Source organism: Durio zibethinus, chromosome 9, assembly GCF_047325235.1.
Source record: "Durio zibethinus cultivar Kanyao isolate XHJ-2024 chromosome 9, ASM4732523v1, whole genome shotgun sequence".
NCBI classification, from domain to species: domain Eukaryota; kingdom Viridiplantae; phylum Streptophyta; class Magnoliopsida; order Malvales; family Malvaceae; genus Durio; species Durio zibethinus.
The window spans coordinates 26886462-26910377 of record NC_143170.1 but is presented as its reverse complement, the minus strand read 5'-3'; the positions used below and the strand labels follow the sequence as shown (position 1 = coordinate 26910377).

Genomic DNA, 23916 nt, shown 5'->3' with positions numbered 1-23916 from the left:
GTTGTATATATATAAATTATATAAATTAAAAAAACTTTCAAGTAAAATTATTTTATTTAGGGTTTTTTTTTTCATTCCATAGAAAAAAAAACAAAGATAGTATTTTTGTAAAAATAAAAAAATTATTTATATATATATATATTTGTGCTCGCTTTTATGTACTTTGATTATATTTTGATTTAAGTTACTAATTTATGCCTTTAATGATTAAATTTGGATGTAAATCAATAATTTTTTTTTTCAAATTTGGGCTTAGACAGGTTAATTATGCTCAATTTCTTTTTTTTTTTTATTATTTGAAAAAAAATTAAAAGCATTATCAGAAAAAATAAGAGATGGTATATTTGGTAAAAATCAATAAAACATAGGGGCATTTTTTTAGCTTTTATTAAATATTTGGGAACAAGTGAACATGTACTGTGCACAAAAGACAGTTGTGGTCCGTACAAAAGTTAGGAGTTGAGCAGGTAACCGTTTTTGTAATGAAAAACATAAGACCATGTGGCCTTATACAATGACAAGTGCTGAAATGCGGCTGTATAGGTGACTGCCGCTAGCATCCCTCCCATCTGCTGTCTATCCTGTCAGTCACATTCAGTCATCGTCCATAGTGTTTTGACAAAACCTTAAGTACAGAAGGATAGGTAGATAAAGTGACAATTGTGGCGGTTGAAGATGAACGGGACGCCTTCTTAGCTTGGCTACCATATGCCTGCAGAGTGGGAACCCCATTCCCATTCCCAGAGTTGGATGGGTTGGCCTGTGAGTATTATTTCTTCTCTGTTCTTACTGATTCAACCAACCCACTTTTTTTTTTTGTTTGTTTGATTGTGAAATTTTTTTGTTTGATTGTGAAAACATTTCTTTCTGTTTCTTCTTTGATGGGCGTGAGTCAGAATTGAGGGACATCTTTTTGTTTGATGAGTTTCTTGCTATATATTTGCCTATCCTGACACAGTTTTGTCTGCCGTTGCTGTTTTTTTTTTTTTTTTTTTTAATCATATACATCAAACTGTTTGATACATTTTATTCTACATCCTTTATGATCATCTCCACTGCTTACTACCTTGCTTGGATTTTTTTCTTTTAGATATGAAAGGAAATCAGTATTTGAGCCAGAAGCTTTGATTTTTGACTTTTTTTCTTAGGAATTTGATACACTTTATTGTAATTCAGGTTTTGGCATCTTTTCTCTTTTGTAACTGAGCAGTGAGCACTGAGCAGCCATTGATTATTGGCAGTACAGCTTCAATTCTGTATTAACTGTAAAATTTTAATGCCATTATATTCTCAGCATGAATTTGTTTATGCTGCTAAAATACTGTTTATCTCTTCTGGCCCTAGCTGCAATATGAAAATTTTCTGTCTTTTAGTACTTGGAACTTATGCTGCTGATTATCTTTATTTAACAATATCATTATCCACTTTATGGCTGGAAGACAAAGATGGTGTTTGATGTTGATTTTGTGCTTAGAGTCTGTTATGAGTTACGACAAATTTAAAACTGTCCTTATTTCAGGAACGTCCTGATAATTGGCGAGGCAATGCAATGCATGGACAACATGTGTTTGCAAAGGTTGCAACTGCAATCTCAAAGTTTGAGCCTGTGACTGTCTGTGCAAGCGCTGCTCAGGTTCGTAGATCTAGAGATGAAAACCTGTCTCATAGATAAGATTTAAATATTGTTTTCAACTGAATTTTAATGAATGAATTAATTAATTTTATACACAGTGGGCAAATGCACGAAGTCAATTACCATCAAATATAAGGGTTGTTGAGATGAGCATGAATGAGTCTTGGTTTCGTGATACTGGGACAACTGTGAGTATCTCTTATTCTTTGTTATGATCTTATTCAGTCTGTTGTCACAAAGGATTGTCTTCAGTTGGGTTCCCTGTTGTAGCCAATAACTGCTTTTTCCTTATTGACAGTATCTAAAACAATTATTGTTTATTTTTTTCCCTTCTTATAGTTTGTTGTAAGTAAAAGAGAATCAAATTCTGATAATCCCAAGCAAAAGGTTGCTGGGATCGATTGGAATTTCAATAGCTGAGGAGGTAAGAATAGACTTCAGATTTAATGTACCTTAGGCAATCAATCTATTGAAACTTGAAATGATTACAACTTAATTTGTCTCTTTCAATCAATCTATTCAAAATGAAATGATGGTTTAACAACTAGCTAGTATCACATTGTCCTAGAACTAACATTTGAACTAATTGGCTGGAATTTCTGAAAATGATCGTTGAACTCGGTATATGAGGAGCTAAAACTGTGGAAAATGGAAAGAATGAAGCTTGTTAATTTGGTGGATCAAAACTTTTACTTTGATTGCATATTTTGTTGACCATGAGAGCCTGGCCTGACGGTTTTGAAGTGTTAGTAGTCATCACATGTTAATATATGGTTTTATCTCCTTAGTTCTTCTCTAAAGGAATTCCTTGTGGTCTTTCCAGGGGTTGAGGATGGTTGTTATAAAGATTGGCGTCATGACCTTCATGTGGCAAGGAAGGTTAGCGTTGGGAAGAGAATAAAAACTCGCTACCTTTCTTTTAGTTTTTAGTTATATATTTAGTTGTTCAGGTTTAATGCTTCTTAATACTTCAGATAGTTATTCTAGTCTTACATTCTTTTTAGATATTGGAAATTGAGAGGCTTCCAAGATTTTCACATACGATGATTCTTGAAGGGGGAAGCATACATGTGGTGGAGAAGGTGATAAACTGATAATTTATATACTGTTTGATTAGCTTTTTTGGTTTATCTTTGATTTTAGAAAAAGAAATCAATTGAAAATTAGCTTGCTTTTATGTCAAAACTGTTGGTTAGACCAGCCTTTAATATCTGCATGGATGATAAGGTGGAAGATTTAAATTATTTGCTTGAAAGATGACTTGCTCTGGTCTTGTTCTGCTGCTGTCCTTGCCTATTAGGTCTATGAGAAGTTTAAAAAAAATGTGCTTGCAACTTAATATACGATTTTTAATTGCTTCCATATCATGTACTGCTATGCCATAATTGATGTCAAACCCCTCCCTAAAGAAGGTGCAAAGGATAACATATATTTCTTACACATTATTAGATGCATCCCTTCACAATTAATGCAGTATTCAGAAAATGGTGTTTTTTTCACTTAAAATTTTAAGTACTTTGAACCATAAGCTTAATTCAATTGATTCATACAGTCATTCTTAGGAAGTGACATCCAGCAGGTCTAAGATTCAAATCCCAGCACTTACAACCCCTTTCCCTATCCCAAGGCTATGGTCTCCTTTGTACAAAAAAAAAAAAAAATTTCTTCGCTCAAGCAATGTGTCATTGTTAGAATTTTTTCAGCTTTATCTTTTTCCCTTTTTTCAGCTTTAGCTTTTTCCGTTAAGGACTTGCCTTACCACTGAGGAGTGCCTTTTGAACAAAAACAGGAACCCGAACATGACCAAAGAGCAAATAGAGGATGAACTTAAGGCATATCTTGGAGTCAAGAAGGTTATTTGGTTGCCTCGTGGATTTTATGGTACTTGATTCTGTCTTGATTCCTCATTTTATTCATATATCTTAAATTTCTTTTGGATTTTAAGCTCTTAATATTTCTTCTGCATTTTTGGGATGGGAATGGGGATCATCATTTCATCTTTACATAATGTCACTGTCACTAAAATTAATACATGACTAAAGATTCACATGTGTATTGTTCGTGACACATTTATTGCACAAAAATATTAGTCAAAACTCCTTTGGACAATCCTCACTGATATATCAAGAAATCTGAAACCCTCTTAACTTTGGAATGATTTTTCAATTGCATTTTATTTACGGAGTAGCTAGAGAACTGCAATATTGTTGTTGATCCATGTTCAAGTCTTCATAGTTGAAATGCAAACTTATTCAGCCAAATCGTAATTTGATATCTTTATCTTTTAAAATATGCAACAATATCCTTGGAGGATGGCTGTAGCACCACACCATTTATTGACTATCCACTTCTGCAGGCAAATGCAACACTTTATATGTCCTCCGAAATTTGAAGTATCTTCTTGGTTTTTAACAGGTGATGATGATGCTAATGGTCACATTTATAATATGTGCTGCTTTGCGAAGCCTGGTGTTGTTTTGTTGTCTTGGACTGATGATGAAACAGATCCTCAGTATGAACATTCCGTGGAAGCCTTTCTATTCTCTCAAATGCTACAGATGCCTCCGGTTGGAAATTACAAATAATTAAAATCCATGTTCCAGGGCCACTTCTTATGACGGATGAAGCTGCTGCTGTAATTACTCAAGTAAGCATTTTATTTTCCATAGCTCTGCATCTTACTCAGTTCAAATCCAACTTAAAGCAGGCGCTAGGGTATGCGGCTTTAGATATTAGCACAGTTGTTTTTCTCTCGGTTAATATAGTCCTAATTATTATAGCTTCTTTGAGAATGCAAGAGAAAAGTTTCTATTTTCAGTTTTGCATATTTGTACTCTTGTTCCAATATAATTTTGCTCATTTAAAAAAAAATTATAGCCTTGCAGAATGAAACTGTTCATTCGATTCTCCTTTTAATTTCTTATCCTGTCTATTTGGTAGTGACATACATAGTAAACAAGAGCACTATCATGTCAAATAATTTGATAATCAGAAACTTGATTTATGTTTTGACTTTTTATCCTTTATTATCTAGTTGCTTGTTCCAGAAGAAAAAGGATCTTATTGTGCATTGTTTCCTGGTCTACGATGTTTCTAATGATAGGATGGTGAGGCTAAACCTCGACTCCAGGTACAAGATTCGCTGCTTCATATGTAAACTTCTATATTGGAAATGGAGGGATCATCACACCACAATTTGGGGACCAAAAGTCGGATGATGAAGCTGTTCGTGTCCTTTCTCAAGCCTTTCCAGACTATGAAGTAAGCAAGTATTTTCTGTTCAACATGCGCCTGGTAGCAGAACCATGATTGATCTATCAAAATAATGAATCTTAACTTACAGTCAATGCTTAGAAACCTTAAATTAATACAAAAGTTTCATTTCTTAGTGAAGATAGCAACCCCAAAAGATGAGGGGCATGACCAAGATTGATATCGAAATGAGGTAAACGAAACCAGGATAATAGTAAAGACTCGAGTGTTGAATCTAAAAGCACAATAGTGTTTCATATTCACCGGTAGAATGTACCTGATGGCAGGCTGAGTTTATTAGTCTTAAAAGTTAAGATGGTGTAAAGCTAGCGGCTCTAAACAATCTTATAATTTTCATTGTACTAATTCTCTGGTCATGCACCTGGTACTGAAGGCTTTTGACTGAAATTTGTAACTCATGTTTATAAAACTACAGAAGGTTCATCCAAGTAACAGTTCTTTTTATTTGGGTCGTAAATAAATTATTACATTATATGTGCTCTTCACTTCCTGTCGAATGAATCGGCTCCAAGTTCCAAACTATTACAGTGATCAAGTTCTGTTAGAGACTCTTCACTGATTAGTTTGGTGTAAGGAATTAGATCTTCTGATCATTTCAAACTTGTAATATGATCTGTAATTTCAAGTAGACTTGGAATCGTGGATTTCGGAAGAAATAATTATTAATATTGACAAAAAATGCAAAGGGTCTCTTTCTTTAAAGCCACTGGTTGATGACTTCTCCTCAAAATAGGACATAGACATGCTTGAATTACTACACTAGCTGAAGCATATGTCTTCATGGAATGTTTTCTGGGACAGGATGGCATCAAAGCCTGATGTTTTCTTTGACTGCATGAAACTTTGTTTCAGTCATATATTTTTGTTTTTTTTTTTCTCAGGTGGTAAGAATTGAGGGTGCTCGAGAAATGGTTTTGGGAGGAGGAAATATACACTGTATTACTTAAAAACAACCAGCTGTGTGAGATTAACCAAACAAATTACCGATCTTGATTTGTGGTTTCAGTTTATGCAGCAGAAGATTTATGTTGTACCAAATGCCACATTTTTACAATCAGATTTTGATCTGACACGAAAATAATAAAAAAGAATTTCATTCTACTACAAACCTAACCTTACTGACCTGCTCAAATCATGTTTTTCAGTGATCATCCTAGGACAATGAGGTTGTCTATCTCTACTTAGTTAGCCAAATGGACGGTCCCGATTAAATCAGATTTACTCCTTAAACCAGCGTCTTTGGTGCCACATTTCCTGCGTGCAGTCGCGTGAAACTGACCGTAGCCAATCCCAACGTAAACGACGGAGTGGAAGAATGAGAAACTGGAGTGTCAATGCAATAATAAATAAAAATCAGTCTCAGAAGCTTATCATTAACATAAAAATGAAAGCGTCAATCAGAGGCTAGAGAAGGAGAGAGAGCTTCTCAAGATATTCCATTTTTATATTTCTCAAGTCTAACAAACAAACAAAATGAAAGCTTGAAGATCTAAAAGTTTTTTTTTTTTTTTTTGAGTTGAAGGCAAAAGGAAAATAATGGGGTGTACATTTTCAGGGTTGAATGCTTTATACGACGCCGTGAATGGGGGAGGGGACGTTTGGATCAACGACAACAGGTTCAGGATCGTGAGGCAGCTGGGTGAAGGTGGGTTCGCCTATGTTTACCTGGTGAAAGAAGTGATGTCCGATTCCTCTTCAGCCGGTGGCTTAGCCAAAAAAGTCAAGGACCCTTCTCATCTTTCTGGTTCGTTTCCCTTCAAAAAATTGTCTCTTTTATATTTTAGGGATTTTATGATTTTGGGTATTTCTCCATTGGATTGTGCATTGATTTTTATTTTTTTTTTGCATTTTTGGAGGGGACTTTATTATCTGAGCCTTTTGGTTTTTGATCTGAAAGTACGTGTTTTTGGCTTTTGTTTGGAGGGTTTTAAGTGATCTATTTGCTGTAATTGAATTGAATTCTGGTGTCTGATATTTTGTTTTTCTTAACTTATTGTGACTTAATGTATGGATTCTTTTAAATTCTGGTTTCTTTGAATTGAAGTATGGTTATGTTATGCGGCTGTTTTATGGAAAATTCTAGTATCTTGTCAATGGAATTGAAACCAGCTAATGTATTTTCCATGAATTTTTATGGTAACTTTTGGGGTTATGTTGTTTAGGTTTATTAATTTGACTATGGATCTGAAATTGTCTTACTTTTTCTTCTCTGCCCCAATGGTAATCTGATAATCTCATTAAACTGAATCATATGGATATAAAAGCGGATTTTCCGGGATTACTGAATTCCTATCTGTACAGTTATAGAACTAAAATTATGGACCAGTTGAATCTTTGATCTCAATTCCATTGTATAAAGTAAGGCATTTGACATAGAATTTCTTACTAAATATGGAGTTATCATTTCTTTATGGTTTGACTTCTTACCTATTGGATTCCAGATTTATGCATTTTCTTTTTCTTATTATTGTTTATTTTCTGAATTTGAATCTTAATCGGATTTGCTAACCCTCTTTGTTTGGGGATTTATCAAGGATGGAAAACCTCTTCTATGCTGTTTGCTGTTAATTTATTACTTTATTCTAAAAATTGTGTATTCATCAGATCAAAGAGAAAGTTAACTTTGTTTTAGAACTAAATTAAGTTGGGTTGCATTTGCAGATGATGGAACTTACGCAATGAAGAAAGTTCTCATTCAGAATAATGAGCAGTTGGTATTGGTTCGGGAGGAGATCCGTGTTTCATCCTTGTTTAGTCACTCTAATCTGCTTCCGCTTCTTGATCATGCTATCATTGCTGTTAAGGTAATTATTCAGATCTCTTATTTTAATTAACCTTAAAAACTGTTACTTGTGTCTTAAATGTTTTTGAATTTACTGACTCATTTACATATAACATTGGGTAAAACTTGCATAGGCAACCATTTTTCAAGATGCTCTCATGTTCCCTTCATGGCTTATTTCTTCTTCTTCTTTCAAATTACTTTTCATGCAATTGTATTTGTCTAAAACAGTTTGATTTCATTGGCTAGCCTACACAAGAAGGGTCATGGAATCATGAAGCATATTTACTATTTCCTGTTCATTTGGATGGAACATTACTGGACAATTCCAATGCTATGAAAGCTAAAAAGGAGTTCTTTTCTACCTCAGATGTTCTTCAAATATTTCGGCAGGTGAGTAAAACAATCTTATCTTTTTTATCTTTGTGATGCCTTTCCTTATGTAATACACTTTTAAGGGCTTGAAATAGCATTCTCATTTAGATTGATTTGGCAACAATATGGCACTTTTTATTAGTGGATCTGATGCATTTCTATAAACTTTATCATCTGGCTTCAGTGTTCTAATATTTTCTCTTTTTATGTTTTAGAATTCCTATTAATAGTGTTTTGTATTGTTGGATTTATTGATGTTATAACTGATTAGAAATGACAGTTAGCATTTTGACTGGACCAAGTTATTTCACAGTTGTGTGCAGGACTCAAACATATGCACAGTCTTGAGCCTCCATATGCACATAATGATATCAAGCCTGGTAATGTTCTTTTAACCCGTAGAAAAGGGCAATCGCCCCTTGCTATATTGATGGATTTCGGGAGTGCTCGTCCTGCAAGGAAGCAAATTCGCTCTCGTTCTGAGGCACTACAGCTTCAGGTGCTTATTTCTTCTTGATTTTTCCTTAGTGCTTAAAAGTCTCCTTATATCTCTGTGCTTTAGAACTTCTTTCTAATCCTTTCTGGAAAATAACCCAAGCCATTCTGGTTCCTTAAATCTGTATGCTTTCTGTTCTACCAACAAACATATGCTTATTATTTAAACACATATACAATGATATATAACTACATGCTTGGCTTATTTGTATGATGCATTTACCTTTTCATTGACATAATTTTTCTTGATTTTAAATTTCATAATAATTTATTGCATTGTCATGTGGCTATCAATTGTCATCTTTACATCTGCGTAAGTTTGAAAGGCACATTTTTCTATCAGCTCAATGCATCTTCTACAGTGGTCATGGTTGGATTTTGGTTTCATATGTAGGAATGGGCATCTGAGCACTGTTCAGCACCTTTCCGAGCTCCTGAGTTGTGGGACTGCCCTAGCCATGCAGATATTGATGAGAGAACTGATATTTGGTCATTGGGATGCACTTTATATGCAATAATGTAAGAATTACTACTTATACATGCACTTATACAGTGTTTGCTTTCATTTTATAATTTTTTTTCTGTCATTTCGTTCTTGTTCATCAAGTTTCTTCGTCAAACAATATTGTAAAACAGTGGTTTGGGGAAGTCTTGTGGCTGGAATCTTTTTATTGGTTTTCTTCTGCCTTAAGCTAAGGAGTAGATTTTGAGTATTTGATGTGAAAATTCTATAATGCTAAAAGCAAGGCTTCCATATTTTCATGAAGTTGTCCATTGGCGTTGGTATGAAGAATGATTGATTGGGACTTGGCCCTGGACAAGTGGTTGTTTCCCGAGAAACTTTTTATTTACATCAAATAGGTATAACTATGTGCTAACAAAATGGGAAATTGTGATGTCATGTGCTTCATAAAAAATTACCTTGTGAAAATTATGGTTTTGGAACAAGTGTTAATTGAATTGCAGTAGCAGTGGCAAGATAGTAGTTAAAAATACTTTTACAGGTTGTTCTACTGCATATCTAAAGTTTTGCCATGACACCTTTTTCCCGTTTGGACAAGAAATTCAGCTGTAATACACATGTAATCCATTTATATAAGCTCATTTATTAGAACTTGATGAACTGATGCTTTTCAGTATATGTAGTTAGCACTAGCAGTTTTATTTATCTACTTATGTTGTTAATTGTCATTTGTTGTAGGTATGGGGTATCCCCATTCGAGTATGCACTTGGAGAATCTGGAGGAAGCCTTCAATTGGCCATTGTAAATGCACAGATTAAGTGGCCTGCTGGACCTAAACCACCATATCCAGAACCTCTTCACCAATTTGTGACTTGGATGCTTCAGCCTCAGGCGGCTGTTCGCCCTTGCATGGAAGATATCATAATTCATGTTGACAAGTTGATCTCAAAGTTTTCACAGTGATATCATATGGGGTGAGAAGGAAAGGGCATACAACGAGTGATGTACAAGTTCACCATGCACATTCCAGCAACTTGCATGTAAACATCAGTTACTTCTTATGTCTTTTAAATACTTCAGAAGTGAAAAAAATCTGTGAAAGCAATAGCAGTTATTATATGTTACATAGGTAATCCTGTTTGGAGTAGTTGTGCATTAATTCGTTCATGATCTATAATTTATTGAAGTCCATATCTCCCTCTGCATCCAAGATTCAATTTTATGGGAAAACCTCAACAATCTGTGTTATCCATTTAGTCCATGTTTCAGGTATCTTAGATTTTTTTTTTTTTTTTTTTATAAATTTTTTAATTGCAGACCTATTTAAAGTTAATAAAGCACCCTGTTTCAAGATTTTCCCGTCAGTTTTTTTGTTCTGCAAATAGTTTTTAGTATTGGCAAATGGAAATATTTGGAATTCAGAATTTAGTTCAATTGGTTTATGCTATCATTTTTAAAAAGTGATATTCAGGAGAGATTTGAAGTTTAATTTCTAACATCTGCAACTCTTTCCCTTATTCTTAGATTACAGTATCATTTATGTAAAAAAATATATATATGAATGAGTCGAAATTGAGGTCAAGCTTAGTATGCGTCTGGAATTGAACAACATTCCAGGTTCCATTGGTGGTGCTTTCATCTTCCTCTAATATCCCTACCAAATCCAACACTTTGATTGGTTGTTTGCAATAATTACAATCTTACTAAGATTTCCAAATTATGAGAGACTCAGCTTATGTATCTGGTCCAGTCACTTTATTAGTAGATATCATGGTTGCAGGGTTTTCATGCCCACTACTGAAGTCAGGAACAAAGCAGACGAAGCTTCAACTTAGCTGATACCAGCTTTTAAGGGTTTACTTTATAAAGCAATGCTATTTTGTTTCAGCAATCCGACCATTCATATAAATTTGTTACTTATTAGTTAGTACTTCCCGAGAAATCAGCCTGTTTGAAAAAAGAAATAGCATTGATTTTCTTTATACACTATTTTTTAGTTTATTTTCAAATTTAATGCACTTTTTTTTCTTTTCTTCTTTTATTTTTTTATTTTTTTTATGTTAAAAGCGGAAAGATTCTAGGGAGGACCAAGGTGTGAGCCCCAGAATAACCTGGGTCACTCCAAGCCAACCTAAAACAACAGCTAGCCGCAAGATCATTGGACCATTTCTATCAACCGCTAAAGCCCATCAAGCTTTTCACTTTTTGGATTCTCTCAGTCTCACCTCTTCTTTCTTTTTTCTTTCTTTCTTTCTTTCTCACTTCCAGTATCACACTCCACCCTTCCCTACTTCACCTTCATGACAAAAAGAAAAAAAAAGGATAATGTTGAAGCTTTTTCTACCTTCTGTTGTTCATGGCATACACTTTTCTCATTTGAATTTTTATAATTTTTTTGTTCTGTGCAAATGCTGTAATTGTTGAGAATATTTATGAATGCTGGGAAATGACTTGAGTGACAAGAACTGCAGAATGTGAATCTTTGGCTTTGATATCAAGTGGAACTTTTGTCTTGTGGCTAAGTGGACACTTGTGGCTAATATCCATAAAAAGTTCTTTTTTATTAACAATATCTTTGATGCCAAAACACACAGTTTAAATCATTTGATCTTGGTTGAACTTCACCTTTTTCTTGATTACATAAATGCTATAAATACTTCACAGTTCACACTAGCATAAACACACACTCTTTACAAGATTTTTCCTCCTTCCCAAAGTACAATCTTTTCAGTCTCAGGATATTTCACAAGTATACCTGATAAAAGTTGTTGAATTACCATCCTTTGACATGTTGAACCCAACATGAAACAAGCATGTTGAAGTTGGGCTCTGGTGGAGATGGTTACCCCAGCAACTGGGCTCGTAGTTGTGATACATGTCAGGCAGCAGCCTGCACACTCTACTGCCACACTGACTCTACTTACCTCTGCAATGACTGCGATAAGCGAATCCATGCCGCCAATCCTATGGCCTTGTCACACCAGCGTGTGTGGATTTGTGCTGCCTGCGAGAATGCTCCAGCAGTTGTCACCTGCAGTGCTGATGCAGCATCACTTTGCATCAATTGTGATATTCAAATACACTCAGTCAATCCTCTGGCCCGCCGTCATACCAGGGTCCCTATTCCTCCACTCTCAGGTCTAGCATGTTCATCCTTAAGTACTCACCAGGATGATCGGGTTCCAGGTCCCATGTTTGACACAGGAAATGAAATTGCGGACCCTACAATGCTGAACGAGGAATTTGATGAAGATGAAACAGATTCTTGGTTATTGCTTGAGCCTGATAACACTGATAACCCGACCATGAGTGGATTTACCTATAGTGAACAATTTGACGAGTACATGGACGTTGTGGATACAAGTACCAAGTATCAGTGCCAAGAACAGTGCAGTGATCAACAGCAACTTCTTTGTGTTAATTATCAAGAAGATAGTGGAAGTGATAGTGTTGTTCCAGTTCAAACTTTTGAAGCAAAGAAGCAACCACAACAAGAAGAGAAACAACGGCAGCAGCAGCAAACACACCATCAGTTACAGACTGTTTACTTCAATACAGAAAATAGGGGATCAAACGCCGCATTCATTAATACCTCTTCAAGTAGTATGAGTGTAAGATCCTACACATCTAAATTAACTTGTCCTCAATTAATTTCTTGTTAAGATTCCAGCTTATGATTTCCCTGTTCATAATTGTAAAAAATCGCAAAATTGTTTTAACTCTAATTTCCAAGTTTTCATCCCTCTTAAGCACATATGTGCCTGCGTTCTTGAACATATACAAATATGTACATATATTTTATTTGTTACTTTGTTCTACTGGGAAATGGTTTTAGCTTTAGTCACAGCTCATTAATTGTTCTTGTTGTTGTCGGGTGAAATATGCTGGGGAAGCTCAACTTTTTCACAGTGTTCAAGGGATTTTCCCAATTATTGATCAATTAAATTTTAGAAACACTTAATCGTGTTGATTGCAAAGTTTTTAAGCTATTTTTTACTCCATCTGCTTCTAATACATAATTTGCTGGCAACATTTTTTCATTATTTCTAAGGTTTCTTCTCTAATTTTACAATTATAGGTCCCCAAGCTGCTCATTACTGCTGGCATTTTACCAAACGCAACAAGCAACATACCAAACTCATACACAAGATTTCCGACGGGGACAGCTGACCTCTTTCCAGATCCCTTGCTTCTGATGCCACTCCAATTCACATCAATGAACAGGGAAGAAAAGGTCCTACGATATAGAGAGAAGAGGAAGGCAAGAAAGTTTGAGAAGAAGATAAGATATGCCTCCAGGAAAGCCTATGCAGACACTCGACCTCGAGTCAAGGGCAGATTTGCAAGGAAAACAGATATGGAAATTGAGGATGATCAGCTGTTCTCAAAGGAAGACTATGGCTATGGTATTGTTCCATCATTATGATGTACAATAAGAGGCTAGGATTTAGAAGCTCTTGCTAATGGAGACTGAGTTATTATCTTTAATGTTAATGCCTTTATTAATGTAGTGCCTTATATTCATTCCATGTAGTTCAGTGAATGACAACATTATTTGTACGTTTGCTGTAACTTTTCCTCCACGCTTATCAATCCATATCCATTAAAGTGGTTTGATTTATATTCCAGCATTCATTTTGAAGTTGTAATACAATCACCAAACTCTTTCACTATCTGTTCCAATTGTTTCATCGACACGTGGAAGGTTTTCTTTATAGGTCTGTACCGGTTCCATGTATTATAGTTCATTTCACATATAGTTAAACATCTATTACAGCAATTAATTTTTATAAAATGCTCTAACCCTTTCATGAATCAAACAAAGAAACATATGAAAAAGATCTTTAAGAGATAGTTATGCAATTAATTGTCATAAAAATAATGCCTGTTTGTGGCATTAGTTTCAAGAAAGAATCAACTCGTGATCTTTAAGAAAAGGTGACTGCACTTTTATACCTTTCTGATGGGAAAGATGAGTATGAAAGTGCAAGAAAATTGATATAAAGTAATGCATCCAATGAATAACATACATGACCAAATGTTAGGATAAGTAAAAAGCAACGACATAATCATTACCATACCTTCCGTTAATGTTATTCGAGCTCGACTAGCCTTTTTCCCACCTTTCTGTTAAGGTTCCTAGCTGGCCTGTAATCTCTTACTATTGATTGCCAGAGGAAATACTTTTGAATTTGTTCCACAAATAACTCAGAAATCACACCCTGAAACTATACATATGCAGCTGAACCACACGCATAACAACTTACCACTTACTTGAATCACAAGACTCCAGAATCTTAGTATATCAGTTTCTAGAAGATACAAAGGGCTGTTAGTATTTTCATAATCAAATTATACGTAAGGGCTGGCACCTTTGATATTACTTTAAAGTTGCATATTTCTTATTCATATCAGAAGGTCGACAGTGGCATCTATGTTTCTCGGATTTGAGAGTGAGTGTCAAATCCGTGTATGTGTTCTACGCAGATATATTCATTTTTCCAAGTTTTATCATAAATTTGGAGGATTGGACCTTCATTACCATCATTTTCAAATATGTGTCAAGCACAGGTAATTCAAGGAAAATGAAGGGTTGGAGCAAAATAAAGTTGCATTATGAACAGAGATCAAGTGGGTTAAGTTTGATCCTAGTCTAAGGAACTTTTTAAATAACAGACAATTGACCTTTTCACCTTTCTGGTCGGAAAGATATTCACAAAATAGAAACAATGCTCTGGCCAGCATATGCAAGAAAGTGGGAAACAAAGGCTGTGGTGAAGGCAATGGCAAGTATATAAAATCCAAAAGTTTTAAAATACCTTATTATCCACCATGAAAATTACCTAGTCTTTTTGTTTTGGCCAAGATTCATGGCTTCATCTTACTCCCTAGGTTATCAGTTTGAGGCATGCCATTGACTGGCCTTGGTCCTTTTAACTCCACTCATAAAAGCAATCAACCCAGATTCTTGCTTGATTTTGTTTAGTATAACAATATAAACCACCAAAATGGCCAAATGAAGAACATCCATTCTCCAAGAAAGGTGGAAAGAAACAAAATGATTTATTCTCCACTGAGAATTACTGACCTTATGCTTCTCCCTTTTTTATTTCTTTTGGTTGACATCACTTTGTATCCTTGCTGGTTTTTTTTCTTTAACAAAATGGTACGTTGGCGCTATAATGATATTTCTGGTTCAAAATCTCCACTATTGACGTACAATACTAACCCCTAAACTAAGCTTTTTGGTAGATTAGAGAAGTGAAGCATGTACATGAACTTCATGCAATAGCCACATTAACATTTGATACTTGAAATAATGTCTATAACAGTAATAATTAGATAAGTAAACTCATTTTGGAACTTTGGGTCTCAAATTTAATTCAATTGAGCAAGACATGAATGAACTACTCCAAATTTCCTTTTGCCTCCCCAACCTAAAATTCTTCATGTTTAATTTTCCTCTCCACATTTAGATGTGAATCTATTTCAGCATTGCCGTTGGCTGGGCTTGGATTTCATTTTTTTTCTTTAAAAGAGACCCCAAGTTAAGGGGAATTGCATAAGGGAAATTTGCAAGTATTAAAGATCGAACCCCAACTTTACGAGAATCTACCTCTTAAAAATGACGAGTGAATCATTTGGATTAAGCCTCGTGTTCAAGCTGGGTCTTTTTCTTCCAGTGACAAGAGCACTCAAACATCAGATTCTTCCATGGCAATGACTAATGTATACAATGCAAGGCACCAAGTTAGCCAGATAAAGAAAAACACCTATATTCTCTACAAAGGTAAAAATGTAATCTTGAATGATATATATATATATTCTTCACCATGAATTTCTGACCTCATGTCTCTCACATCTTTCTTTTTTTTTTTTTTTTTTTCTGGGAACTGCTTTTTTCCCTCTTTTTTCATTTAGTAAGGAAAGGGATTTCAGTAGCAGGAGGAATAAACTGGCAAACTCATCTAAAAGAAGAAAATAAATGTGCAAAAATACAAAGCAAATGGGAAGAAATTAATATATATATATATATATATATATATATATATAATGGCTAGGCAAAGTCCAATCCATTTCCAACCTAAGAAGAATGCACAAACATCAACCCTCAACATACCTTGTTCCGGCTTGTTGGCTTGGTGTGCTTGGTCAGAGTACCCAAGCCACATGTCCCAGGTCCGAGCGCTGGTTAGAGAGAAGAGAAAGAAAGAGAATGAAGCAAAACATCAACACTCAAGACTGAACATTGTATTCAACACAAAGGATAGTTTGGGAGCTGGAAGGATGCTAATTCAAGGAAAGTACTCATACAGCAAAAATTTATCGGCAAAGAAAAGAAAAGCAAGGAAATCTTCAATGAATGTGTCTTTGATCATACAAAAAGCTTTGGTAATGAAAACCAGAGTTTTAGAGAAGTTTGACACTGTTTAGAGCACATCCATTAGGCTTCATTTGGCAAATTATGGATAAGTGAAGCTACATTTCAATTAATAAGAAACCAAGAGTGAAGATAAAGATGTGCATGCCTTTTGTGAAGGTTCATCTACCCAAGGAAAAAAGAAAGCAAATAATGGGAATAACATTGCATTAACCTCATCCCGTAGTAGGGGTGTAAATGATACATTAGTATTCGCAAGCTACTCGGATTCGATTCGAAAAAAACTCGAATTCGGTTCGATTATTGTCGAGTCGAGCTCGAGCTCGAGTAGCTCGATTTATCGATCGAGCCGAATTCGAGTATTATTATATCTGACTCGAGTAGCTCGCGAGCCTAATCGAGCTTTTATATTTAAATATATTTTTATTATTTTAATTAATAAAATATTTCGAGTCCGAGTTCGAGTTCGAATTCGAGCATGAATAATCGAATTTTTGTCGAGTATACGAATCGAGCTTATTTTTACATATTAATCGAGCTTAATCGAGCGAGCTCGAGTAGCTCGAATTCGATCACGAATCGAGCTCGAGCTTGAAAAATAAAACTCGATCGAGCTCGAGCCGAGTATCGAGCCCCGAGTTATGAGTCGAGCTCGAGCTCGAGCCTCTCACTACTCGGCTCGGCTCGGCTCGTTTACAGCCCTATCCCGTAGGGAAGAAAATACATAAGGTTGAAAGAAAATTAACTTTTACAAAGTATTAGAAAACTATGATTTTTTCTGAATACATTGGCAAACAAGTATATATGGTGTTCCGAATCTTTTCTTAATCATCACGTTCATCTTCGTTTTCATAATCTGTAGAAACACCAGGACATTCATACTTAGCTTTATGATTAGATCTGACAATTTAAAGTAACATAACATAACATGAAAACAATAATAATAAAAAAAAGAACATTGAGGTGATATTGTTTAAAATTAAAAAAAAATTTATATATGAATTTATCAAAACCGAAAAATATATATCATATTTTATGTTGATATAACTTATGACAAGTAATTTTTATATAAAATATAATACAAACACACGAATTATTAATATTTTACATTATATAAATACATAACTCACTAGATTTACTTACGAAATAATGTAATAAATTCAAATGACTAATTTAGCTTTCAAATTAGACTTGGACCACACTCTTTTTGACTTTTTAACTTTCAACTCCCATATGGCCCAACTTGAATTTAATTGAAAAAATGCACAAAATCCTATGAGAATTGATTTTAAAAAGTTCAAATGCACACAATATGAATTCAAATGAGCACAATATGAAATAAGCAAGTTAAATCCAATTAAAATGTTCAAATGAACTCAAATTGGGTATGTCCAAATTATAAATAAAACTTTGAAATCTATTTCAATTTTGTTCCAATAAAACAAAATGTCTATATATGTTAATTGCTAGTACAATATTTTTTTGAGTGTATGTCCACTTTTAATTATACCTAATTACATTTTTCCTCTATAGAAGGATCTGAAATTGTAAACCATAACTTCATGATTTGGTGATAAAGAATAATTTTTATAGCCTTCAAATTCCTCATTCAAACAACTCAAGAACATGGTCAACTTAATACTTGCACTAGGGACAATATTTGGCATGCCCTGATCTTGACCAAGCAAGATGCTTCCGCATGCCCTTTAGCTTCAAATAATTCCATCAATTAACACATTCCTGGCTAAAGGATAAGCTAGCTGATTGTGTATTATATATGTCATAAACCCTGTTTTACTTTTCCAGGCTGAAAATAATAATAGAAAATTTTCCATGTCTACTACGGATAGTTATCATGACTCAGCTTCCAGCAACCCTGAAAGGTTGCATTGGAACCCAGCCATGGAATACCTGTTTGGTGTGCTGCTTGTGATAATTACGTTAATGGCAGTAATATTGCTGAAGTTTTCATGCTCCAAACTTCAGCCTGCACCAAACCCACCACCAAGCTACCACTCTGAGAGGCCCGAGCAGCAGCTGGAGATCAAGCTAGAAAATTATGATGCGCCTGCAGCATCTGATGAGGTCTTTGTTATTATGGCTGGAGAACAAACACCCAGTTGCTTGGCTAAACCGGTTGCTTCTCCCACTACTCAGCCATGTGAACAAGTATGAGACAAGCAATGGGAATAGAGGTAGTTTTACACCATCAAAATGTTTGGTATTTGAGCATCCTCATTCCTCAAAATGCTTAATATTAAACGCAGGGTGAGAGTGATTTCCAATCATTTGAGACAAAGGAAATACCAGTTTCCTTCAATTTTATAATTGAAATAAGTTGTAAATGGTTAATGAAGTAGTTTACCACATATTTCTCCTGTATATTAGAAAATCTCAAAGTTAAAAAGAAAAGAACAATGCCGTTTTATTTAACTTTTGATTGTCCCCTTCTGAAAAGGGTTAAAATTTTCAAAGAGATGCTGTGCCCTGTCATGTTTCCAAAATTCTTGGGTCGCTTTACTTGCACCTTTAGCTCTTGTAGGCCATGAAACATTGAATTCTTTTACTATTTTTGTTCCTCTTTTTCTTCCCATCTTGAGTCTGGAACTACGAAAAAAGAATGGATGATATCTAAGCAGTCTACCAATGAAGTTTGATTCAATATGTTGGTTTTCTCTTTTCTTTTTTTTTTTTTTTCTTTTTAAAAGAGGCCGTAGTTTGTAAAGAAGGGACTAATTGCATTAACTCTTCACTTTGACAATCAGGTCTAGGGTTGAGTATGGATGATCTTTAATTGGTATTACGCAACTCTCTTAGATTGGTTTGCCACCCAATCTGCTGCTATATTAGCTTATCTAGGAACCCATTAATGTAGCTTGAAGCATCCGAAATATCCTTGAACAAATGGAAGCTTCTCCATTTTTTTCTAATGAACACTATGATTAAAAGTCCTGATACAAAATTCTTGAGTCTGTTTCCGGCATTAATTACATTTGGTAATCCCAAGTCAGCAGCAATCTTGATTCCTTCCATTAGGGCTCTGGCTTCATTCTCCAGGCTTGAGCAAGCAGCCATCACCTTCTTACCCACATCCCAATCCCAAATTACACTGCCAGATGCATCCTTACAATCACCGCAGCCCCTGCTGAACACGTTTTTAATAATTTATTCTTAAGTATTTACTGTTATCATTGTTAGAAATAATGGCTCAAATCTTATAAATAATTTATTTGAAATTAGTTAGATATTACTTGATGAATGAAAATTTGTAAAAAAAAAAAATTTAAGAGGACAAGAATTCTTAATAAGTAAGTTTGTATACTTATAAATAGATAAAGTTGTAAGATTTTATAAGATAAACATTCCATAGAATTATAGGAGATTAATGTCCTTATGATGGGGTGAATGTTTATAAGTGAACTAAACGAGAATGAAATGGTCCACATAGATATGATGCATAGGTACATATAAATTTATGTTTATTTGTGTTGAAAAAGTACACATGAGTATCTGTATGTTTGGGTTAATAATACTCCATAAGATTAGAGAAGATTAAAAAGGTCTATGAATATTAATTGTGAGTGCTTGATTTGAATGTATGTTTGTAATTCTTTATAACTAATAATTTTTTTTTTCATCCATAAACATAAGTCAATTGAATTGAATTATATTAAATTATCATCTCTCATGTAATTAATTAATTATTTGATTTTGCTTCCGTTGACTTGATTGAATAAAAGTTTTTTGCCTAACATTCGACTCAACACCATAGTCACAAAAATTCAATTCCACTTCAGACAAGATGATCAAGATGCATTGATGCAATATTCCATATTTACCAAAATCAACTATTCATTTATGTCAAAAGATGTTGTAAGATTACTCTAAAGTGTCAAAAGCTTTCGGAATCTCCCCCAGAGTAGATGGATTTAAGAAGAGAAACAATGGTGTAGAATCCGAAACAGAGGAGATGAGAACAAGTAGGCCAAAAGGATTTGTTTGGTAATGGCCAACTTAAAAAATCATTCGTTTTATATTACCTTTCCTGGCAACTTGGTTCAATACTCTCTGAATGTGAATTGAATTTATGAATTTGCAAAGATGATTCCGGTGATCTGAAGATTCTACACTGTTGTAAAAAGCAAAGGGAATTAGTCCTCTGGCTTTTCATGTTTCCCGAAACTAACCCTCCCATTAATTTTGACAATGCACACCTCCAAAGATTCTAAATTCTTAATATTAGTGGATGCAAATTTTTTTTAATACATAGAAGTTTAGGTGAGAGGAGCTCACCCCACTTTACGACAGGGTATGTTGTAAACTTTAAGCATGATTTATATTAGATTTACAAATTGTCCATAAAAAAATTACTGACAATGTACATCAAACTTAAATCTTACAAGTAAAGTATTTTATTCTTACCAATTCAATCAACTTTCATTGGCTAAATAGATGAAATTTCAATTACATTTCATAGGAATAATATACCAATCTGAGTTAATTTTTATAAGAATTTTTTTTATTTTCCTATCTTCATGCCTAGGCAGTCTTGTTGTATCAAAAACCACAGATGATGACTGCATGCTTAAGTACATGATTAGGCTACATAACTATCATCTAATATATGTTAATCAACAAGTAAAGAATAAATTAGAGAGAAGCATCTATCAGCTAAACTAGGGGCGTTTTAGTAATGTGAATAACAAAAGAAAGAACCAACATGGCCTAACGCATCCACTAGGCAGGTTCATATAAATTGACCCTATTTTGGTGATCATCAAACTTAACCAAGTTCATTTTGCACAAGAAAATAGTGTAGGCGCAAAGAGAGCTAGAGAGAAATGAGCCCAACAGGTAATTCTACGGCCAGCTGTGGTGGCCTTTTGCAATGGAATTCTCCTGTTCCCTATGTCTTTGGAGGCCTTGCTATCGTTTTTGGTATCATCGCGGTGGCGTTGCTCTTCCTTGCTTGCAGTCACCCAAGTTCATCCCCTGAATTTCCAAATGGGAAAGAAGAGAAGTACAAAGAAACCATACAAGCATCAGCCGGTATGGAGCCACAAATAGTGGTCGTCATGGCAGGAGATGACCACCCCAGATATGTAGCAAACCCTTGTCCTTGAATTCGTTCCATGTTCAACTTTCTCGAGATCCCTTTTCATATTTTTGTCGTCCAAGGGACTATAGATAGGCGTATTATCATATTGTTACTATTCAAATTTTGTGATCTCCAGCCTCCATGAATTTGGGATCATTTCTCTATGCTGTCACCAAGGGACCTTCCTCCAATTTTTGAAAGGTGAAGTGGCGGCATGGCTGGAGATGAGCATGTTACATCTGTAGCATGTAGCAAAGCTTTGTGTTGGAACTTGAAAGTTGAAACAATCTTAACATCTACTCTCTTTATCTCTTTGGCCTATCTTTTTTTTCTTTCTTTTCAAAGGAAATTCAATCTGATATTCTGCAAGATGATAAAAGAATTGTTACATATGGAACTTTTGAGTAACAAAACAAAAGTTAATCCTAAAATTAGCCTCTGGAATTGGTCAAAATGAATGACTGTGCGTTTATCATCTCCATGGCTTTCTTAATTGCTTCCCCAAAGGAAGAGAGACATACAAATTTTTTACAAAAAGGTTACAATTTGGAAATAAAGGAAGGAATTGTAAGATTTTGAAATTTAAATTTTAAATTTATTGGATGCTACTTTTAAAGTTAATTACATTAACTAATTTAATTAAGTTTAGAATATAGAGACATACATTTTCAACTTTTCAAGCATCTGCTGGACTGAGAAACAACAGATCACCAGAGAATTAGCTTTACTGTTTCCCCTATCTAGGATATGATATATCCACTCTCTTACTGTTTAATTTCTTTGATTTTCTATCTCATTATGATCTGGCTGGAGGGCATTAATTTCTTGATATTCCATTGAGAAAATTTTGGAAATTAATTGGAAGTCATATCATTGCTACTAGCACTAGTTTCAATTCATTTTCATGTCATTCGCATATTTTATAAAAGCAATCGATTTAAAGTATGAGTTAGTATTTGATACATTATAAATATAAATTTTTAATTTTATAAACCATATTAAAAAAAATTGATACACACTTTATTGTTTAATTAATTTTTTTTAATATATCTTAATGAGTATATTTTATTTTTTTAATTTCATTTTTAAAATTTAAAAACTTTAATTCGATAGTTTTTCTATAAAGCATTAATTGCTTTTGAGTAACTTTTTTTGTTTCGAAGAAAGAGGAACCTGCTCCTGTCATTGAGTCATATGCTGAGTATCATTCAAGTAATAATATTGGATAAAATACACAAATAGTTGCTCAAATTTAGGGGTCATTTTAAAATGATTATTAAAATATTAATTTTTTTAATTTAATCATTTAAATTTAAGTAAGCATTTATTTTAATCACTTAACAATTAATTTTTAATGACGTGCTGACGTAGTAATGTCACATTAGATGTCAAGTATTACGTGACACTATTACATCATTTGATAAGTCATATGACATTGCTAACGTGATATCATAAAATTTGAAAATTAAAAATAAAAATAAATTTTATTTTGATCACTTAACTTTTTATGAATTTTTATTATGATCACTTAAGTTCGAAATATTTATAATTTAATCACTAACAAATAAGTCTTCAAATTTAATAAAAAATAAAAATAAGCATATAATATTTTTTTGTTGCATGAAATTAAATTATAAATGTTTTATTTTATTGTAATTATACAATTTAAATTTGAAAAATGGATGAATATTATCTAATTGCCAAATTTACTAAAATAGAATTACTTTTAAATCTTTGTGATTTAGCCCATCTAAATAAATTCATGTATATATTTTATATTTTATAATGTCAAGATATTAACTACAATGAAAATTCATAGTTTTAATTTAATGCAATAAAGTATTAAAATAAATATAGATAACATAAATTTATTGTAATTACAATATTGATTTTATGAAATATGAAATTTATTGATATTTTGATCACAACGTTTGTGAAATTTTTTAATATTTTGGTTTTTATTATCAATGTATGGGTCATTATCACGATGAATTTATAATGATTGGGTCATTAATGTTTATGAAATTTAATATAATAAATTATTTTATTATTTATATTAACTATTGAAATATATTGGGATAATGCTCAAATAAACCATTAAATTTTATAAGAAAATGGAAATAAACAATCAATATTTTTATTGCATGAAATTAAATTATGAACTTTTTTTATTTTATTACAATTATACCATTTAAATTTAAAAAATTAGATGAATATTAATCCATTGCCAAAATTACTAAAATATTTACTTCAAGTTTTTGTCATTCATTTAATCCAAATAAATTAAAATAACTATTTTAAACTTTTACAATTTTGTAATAAATGTTTGTGAAATTATTAATATTTGGATGTCATCCTTAACATCGCTTTATAATGATTTAATCATCAATAGTTTGTAAAATTTAATATAATAAA

General features: G+C 33.5%; 2 protein-coding genes and 2 pseudogenes across 3 annotated transcripts; all 4 read left to right on the top strand.

Moving 5' to 3' along the window:
- The first annotated feature begins 675 nt into the window (after positions 1-675).
- LOC111303685 (agmatine deiminase-like) lies at positions 676-5081 on the top strand (annotated as a pseudogene). The gene is made up of 9 exons (XR_016344903.1): positions 676-762; positions 1520-1633; positions 1732-1821; positions 1973-2057; positions 2457-2512; positions 2638-2703; positions 3367-3514; positions 4049-4280; positions 4737-5081. The product of XR_016344903.1 is annotated as an agmatine deiminase-like (transcript).
- Positions 5082-6281: 1200 nt separating this feature from the next.
- LOC111313292 (uncharacterized) lies at positions 6282-10213 on the top strand. The gene is made up of 6 exons (XM_022913957.2): positions 6282-6650; positions 7568-7710; positions 7938-8081; positions 8377-8562; positions 8953-9077; positions 9760-10213. The coding sequence occupies exons 1-6, from the start codon at positions 6443-6445 to the stop codon at positions 9983-9985; spliced, it is 1032 nt and encodes a 343-aa protein (XP_022769692.1). The 5' UTR covers positions 6282-6442; the 3' UTR covers positions 9986-10213.
- Positions 10214-11694: 1481 nt separating this feature from the next.
- On the top strand, positions 11695-13546 carry LOC111317782 (zinc finger protein CONSTANS-LIKE 2-like). The gene is made up of 2 exons (XM_022920193.2): positions 11695-12633; positions 13101-13546. Exons 1-2 carry the CDS (start codon positions 11836-11838, stop codon positions 13446-13448), a joined length of 1146 nt encoding a protein of 381 aa, XP_022775928.2. The 5' UTR covers positions 11695-11835; the 3' UTR covers positions 13449-13546.
- Positions 13547-21244: 7698 nt separating this feature from the next.
- On the top strand, positions 21245-21526 carry LOC111303660 (protein GLUTAMINE DUMPER 4 pseudogene; annotated as a pseudogene).
- Positions 21527-23916: the final 2390 nt, after the last annotated feature.

Excerpts from the sequence above, each read along its gene's own strand:
- LOC111313292 (XM_022913957.2), top strand. The coding sequence starts at position 6,443 with ATGGGGTGTACATTTTCAGGGTTGAATGCTTTATACGACGCCGTGAAT. Across the intron at positions 6,651-7,567 it reads GGACCCTTCTCATCTTTCTG|ATGATGGAACTTACGCAATG; the intron begins GTTCGTTTCCCT and ends TTGCATTTGCAG. Across the intron at positions 8,563-8,952 it reads CTGAGGCACTACAGCTTCAG|GAATGGGCATCTGAGCACTG; the intron begins GTGCTTATTTCT and ends TTTCATATGTAG.
- LOC111317782 (XM_022920193.2), top strand. The coding sequence starts at position 11,836 with ATGTTGAAGTTGGGCTCTGGTGGAGATGGTTACCCCAGCAACTGGGCT. Across the intron at positions 12,634-13,100 it reads CCTCTTCAAGTAGTATGAGT|GTCCCCAAGCTGCTCATTAC; the intron begins GTAAGATCCTAC and ends TTACAATTATAG.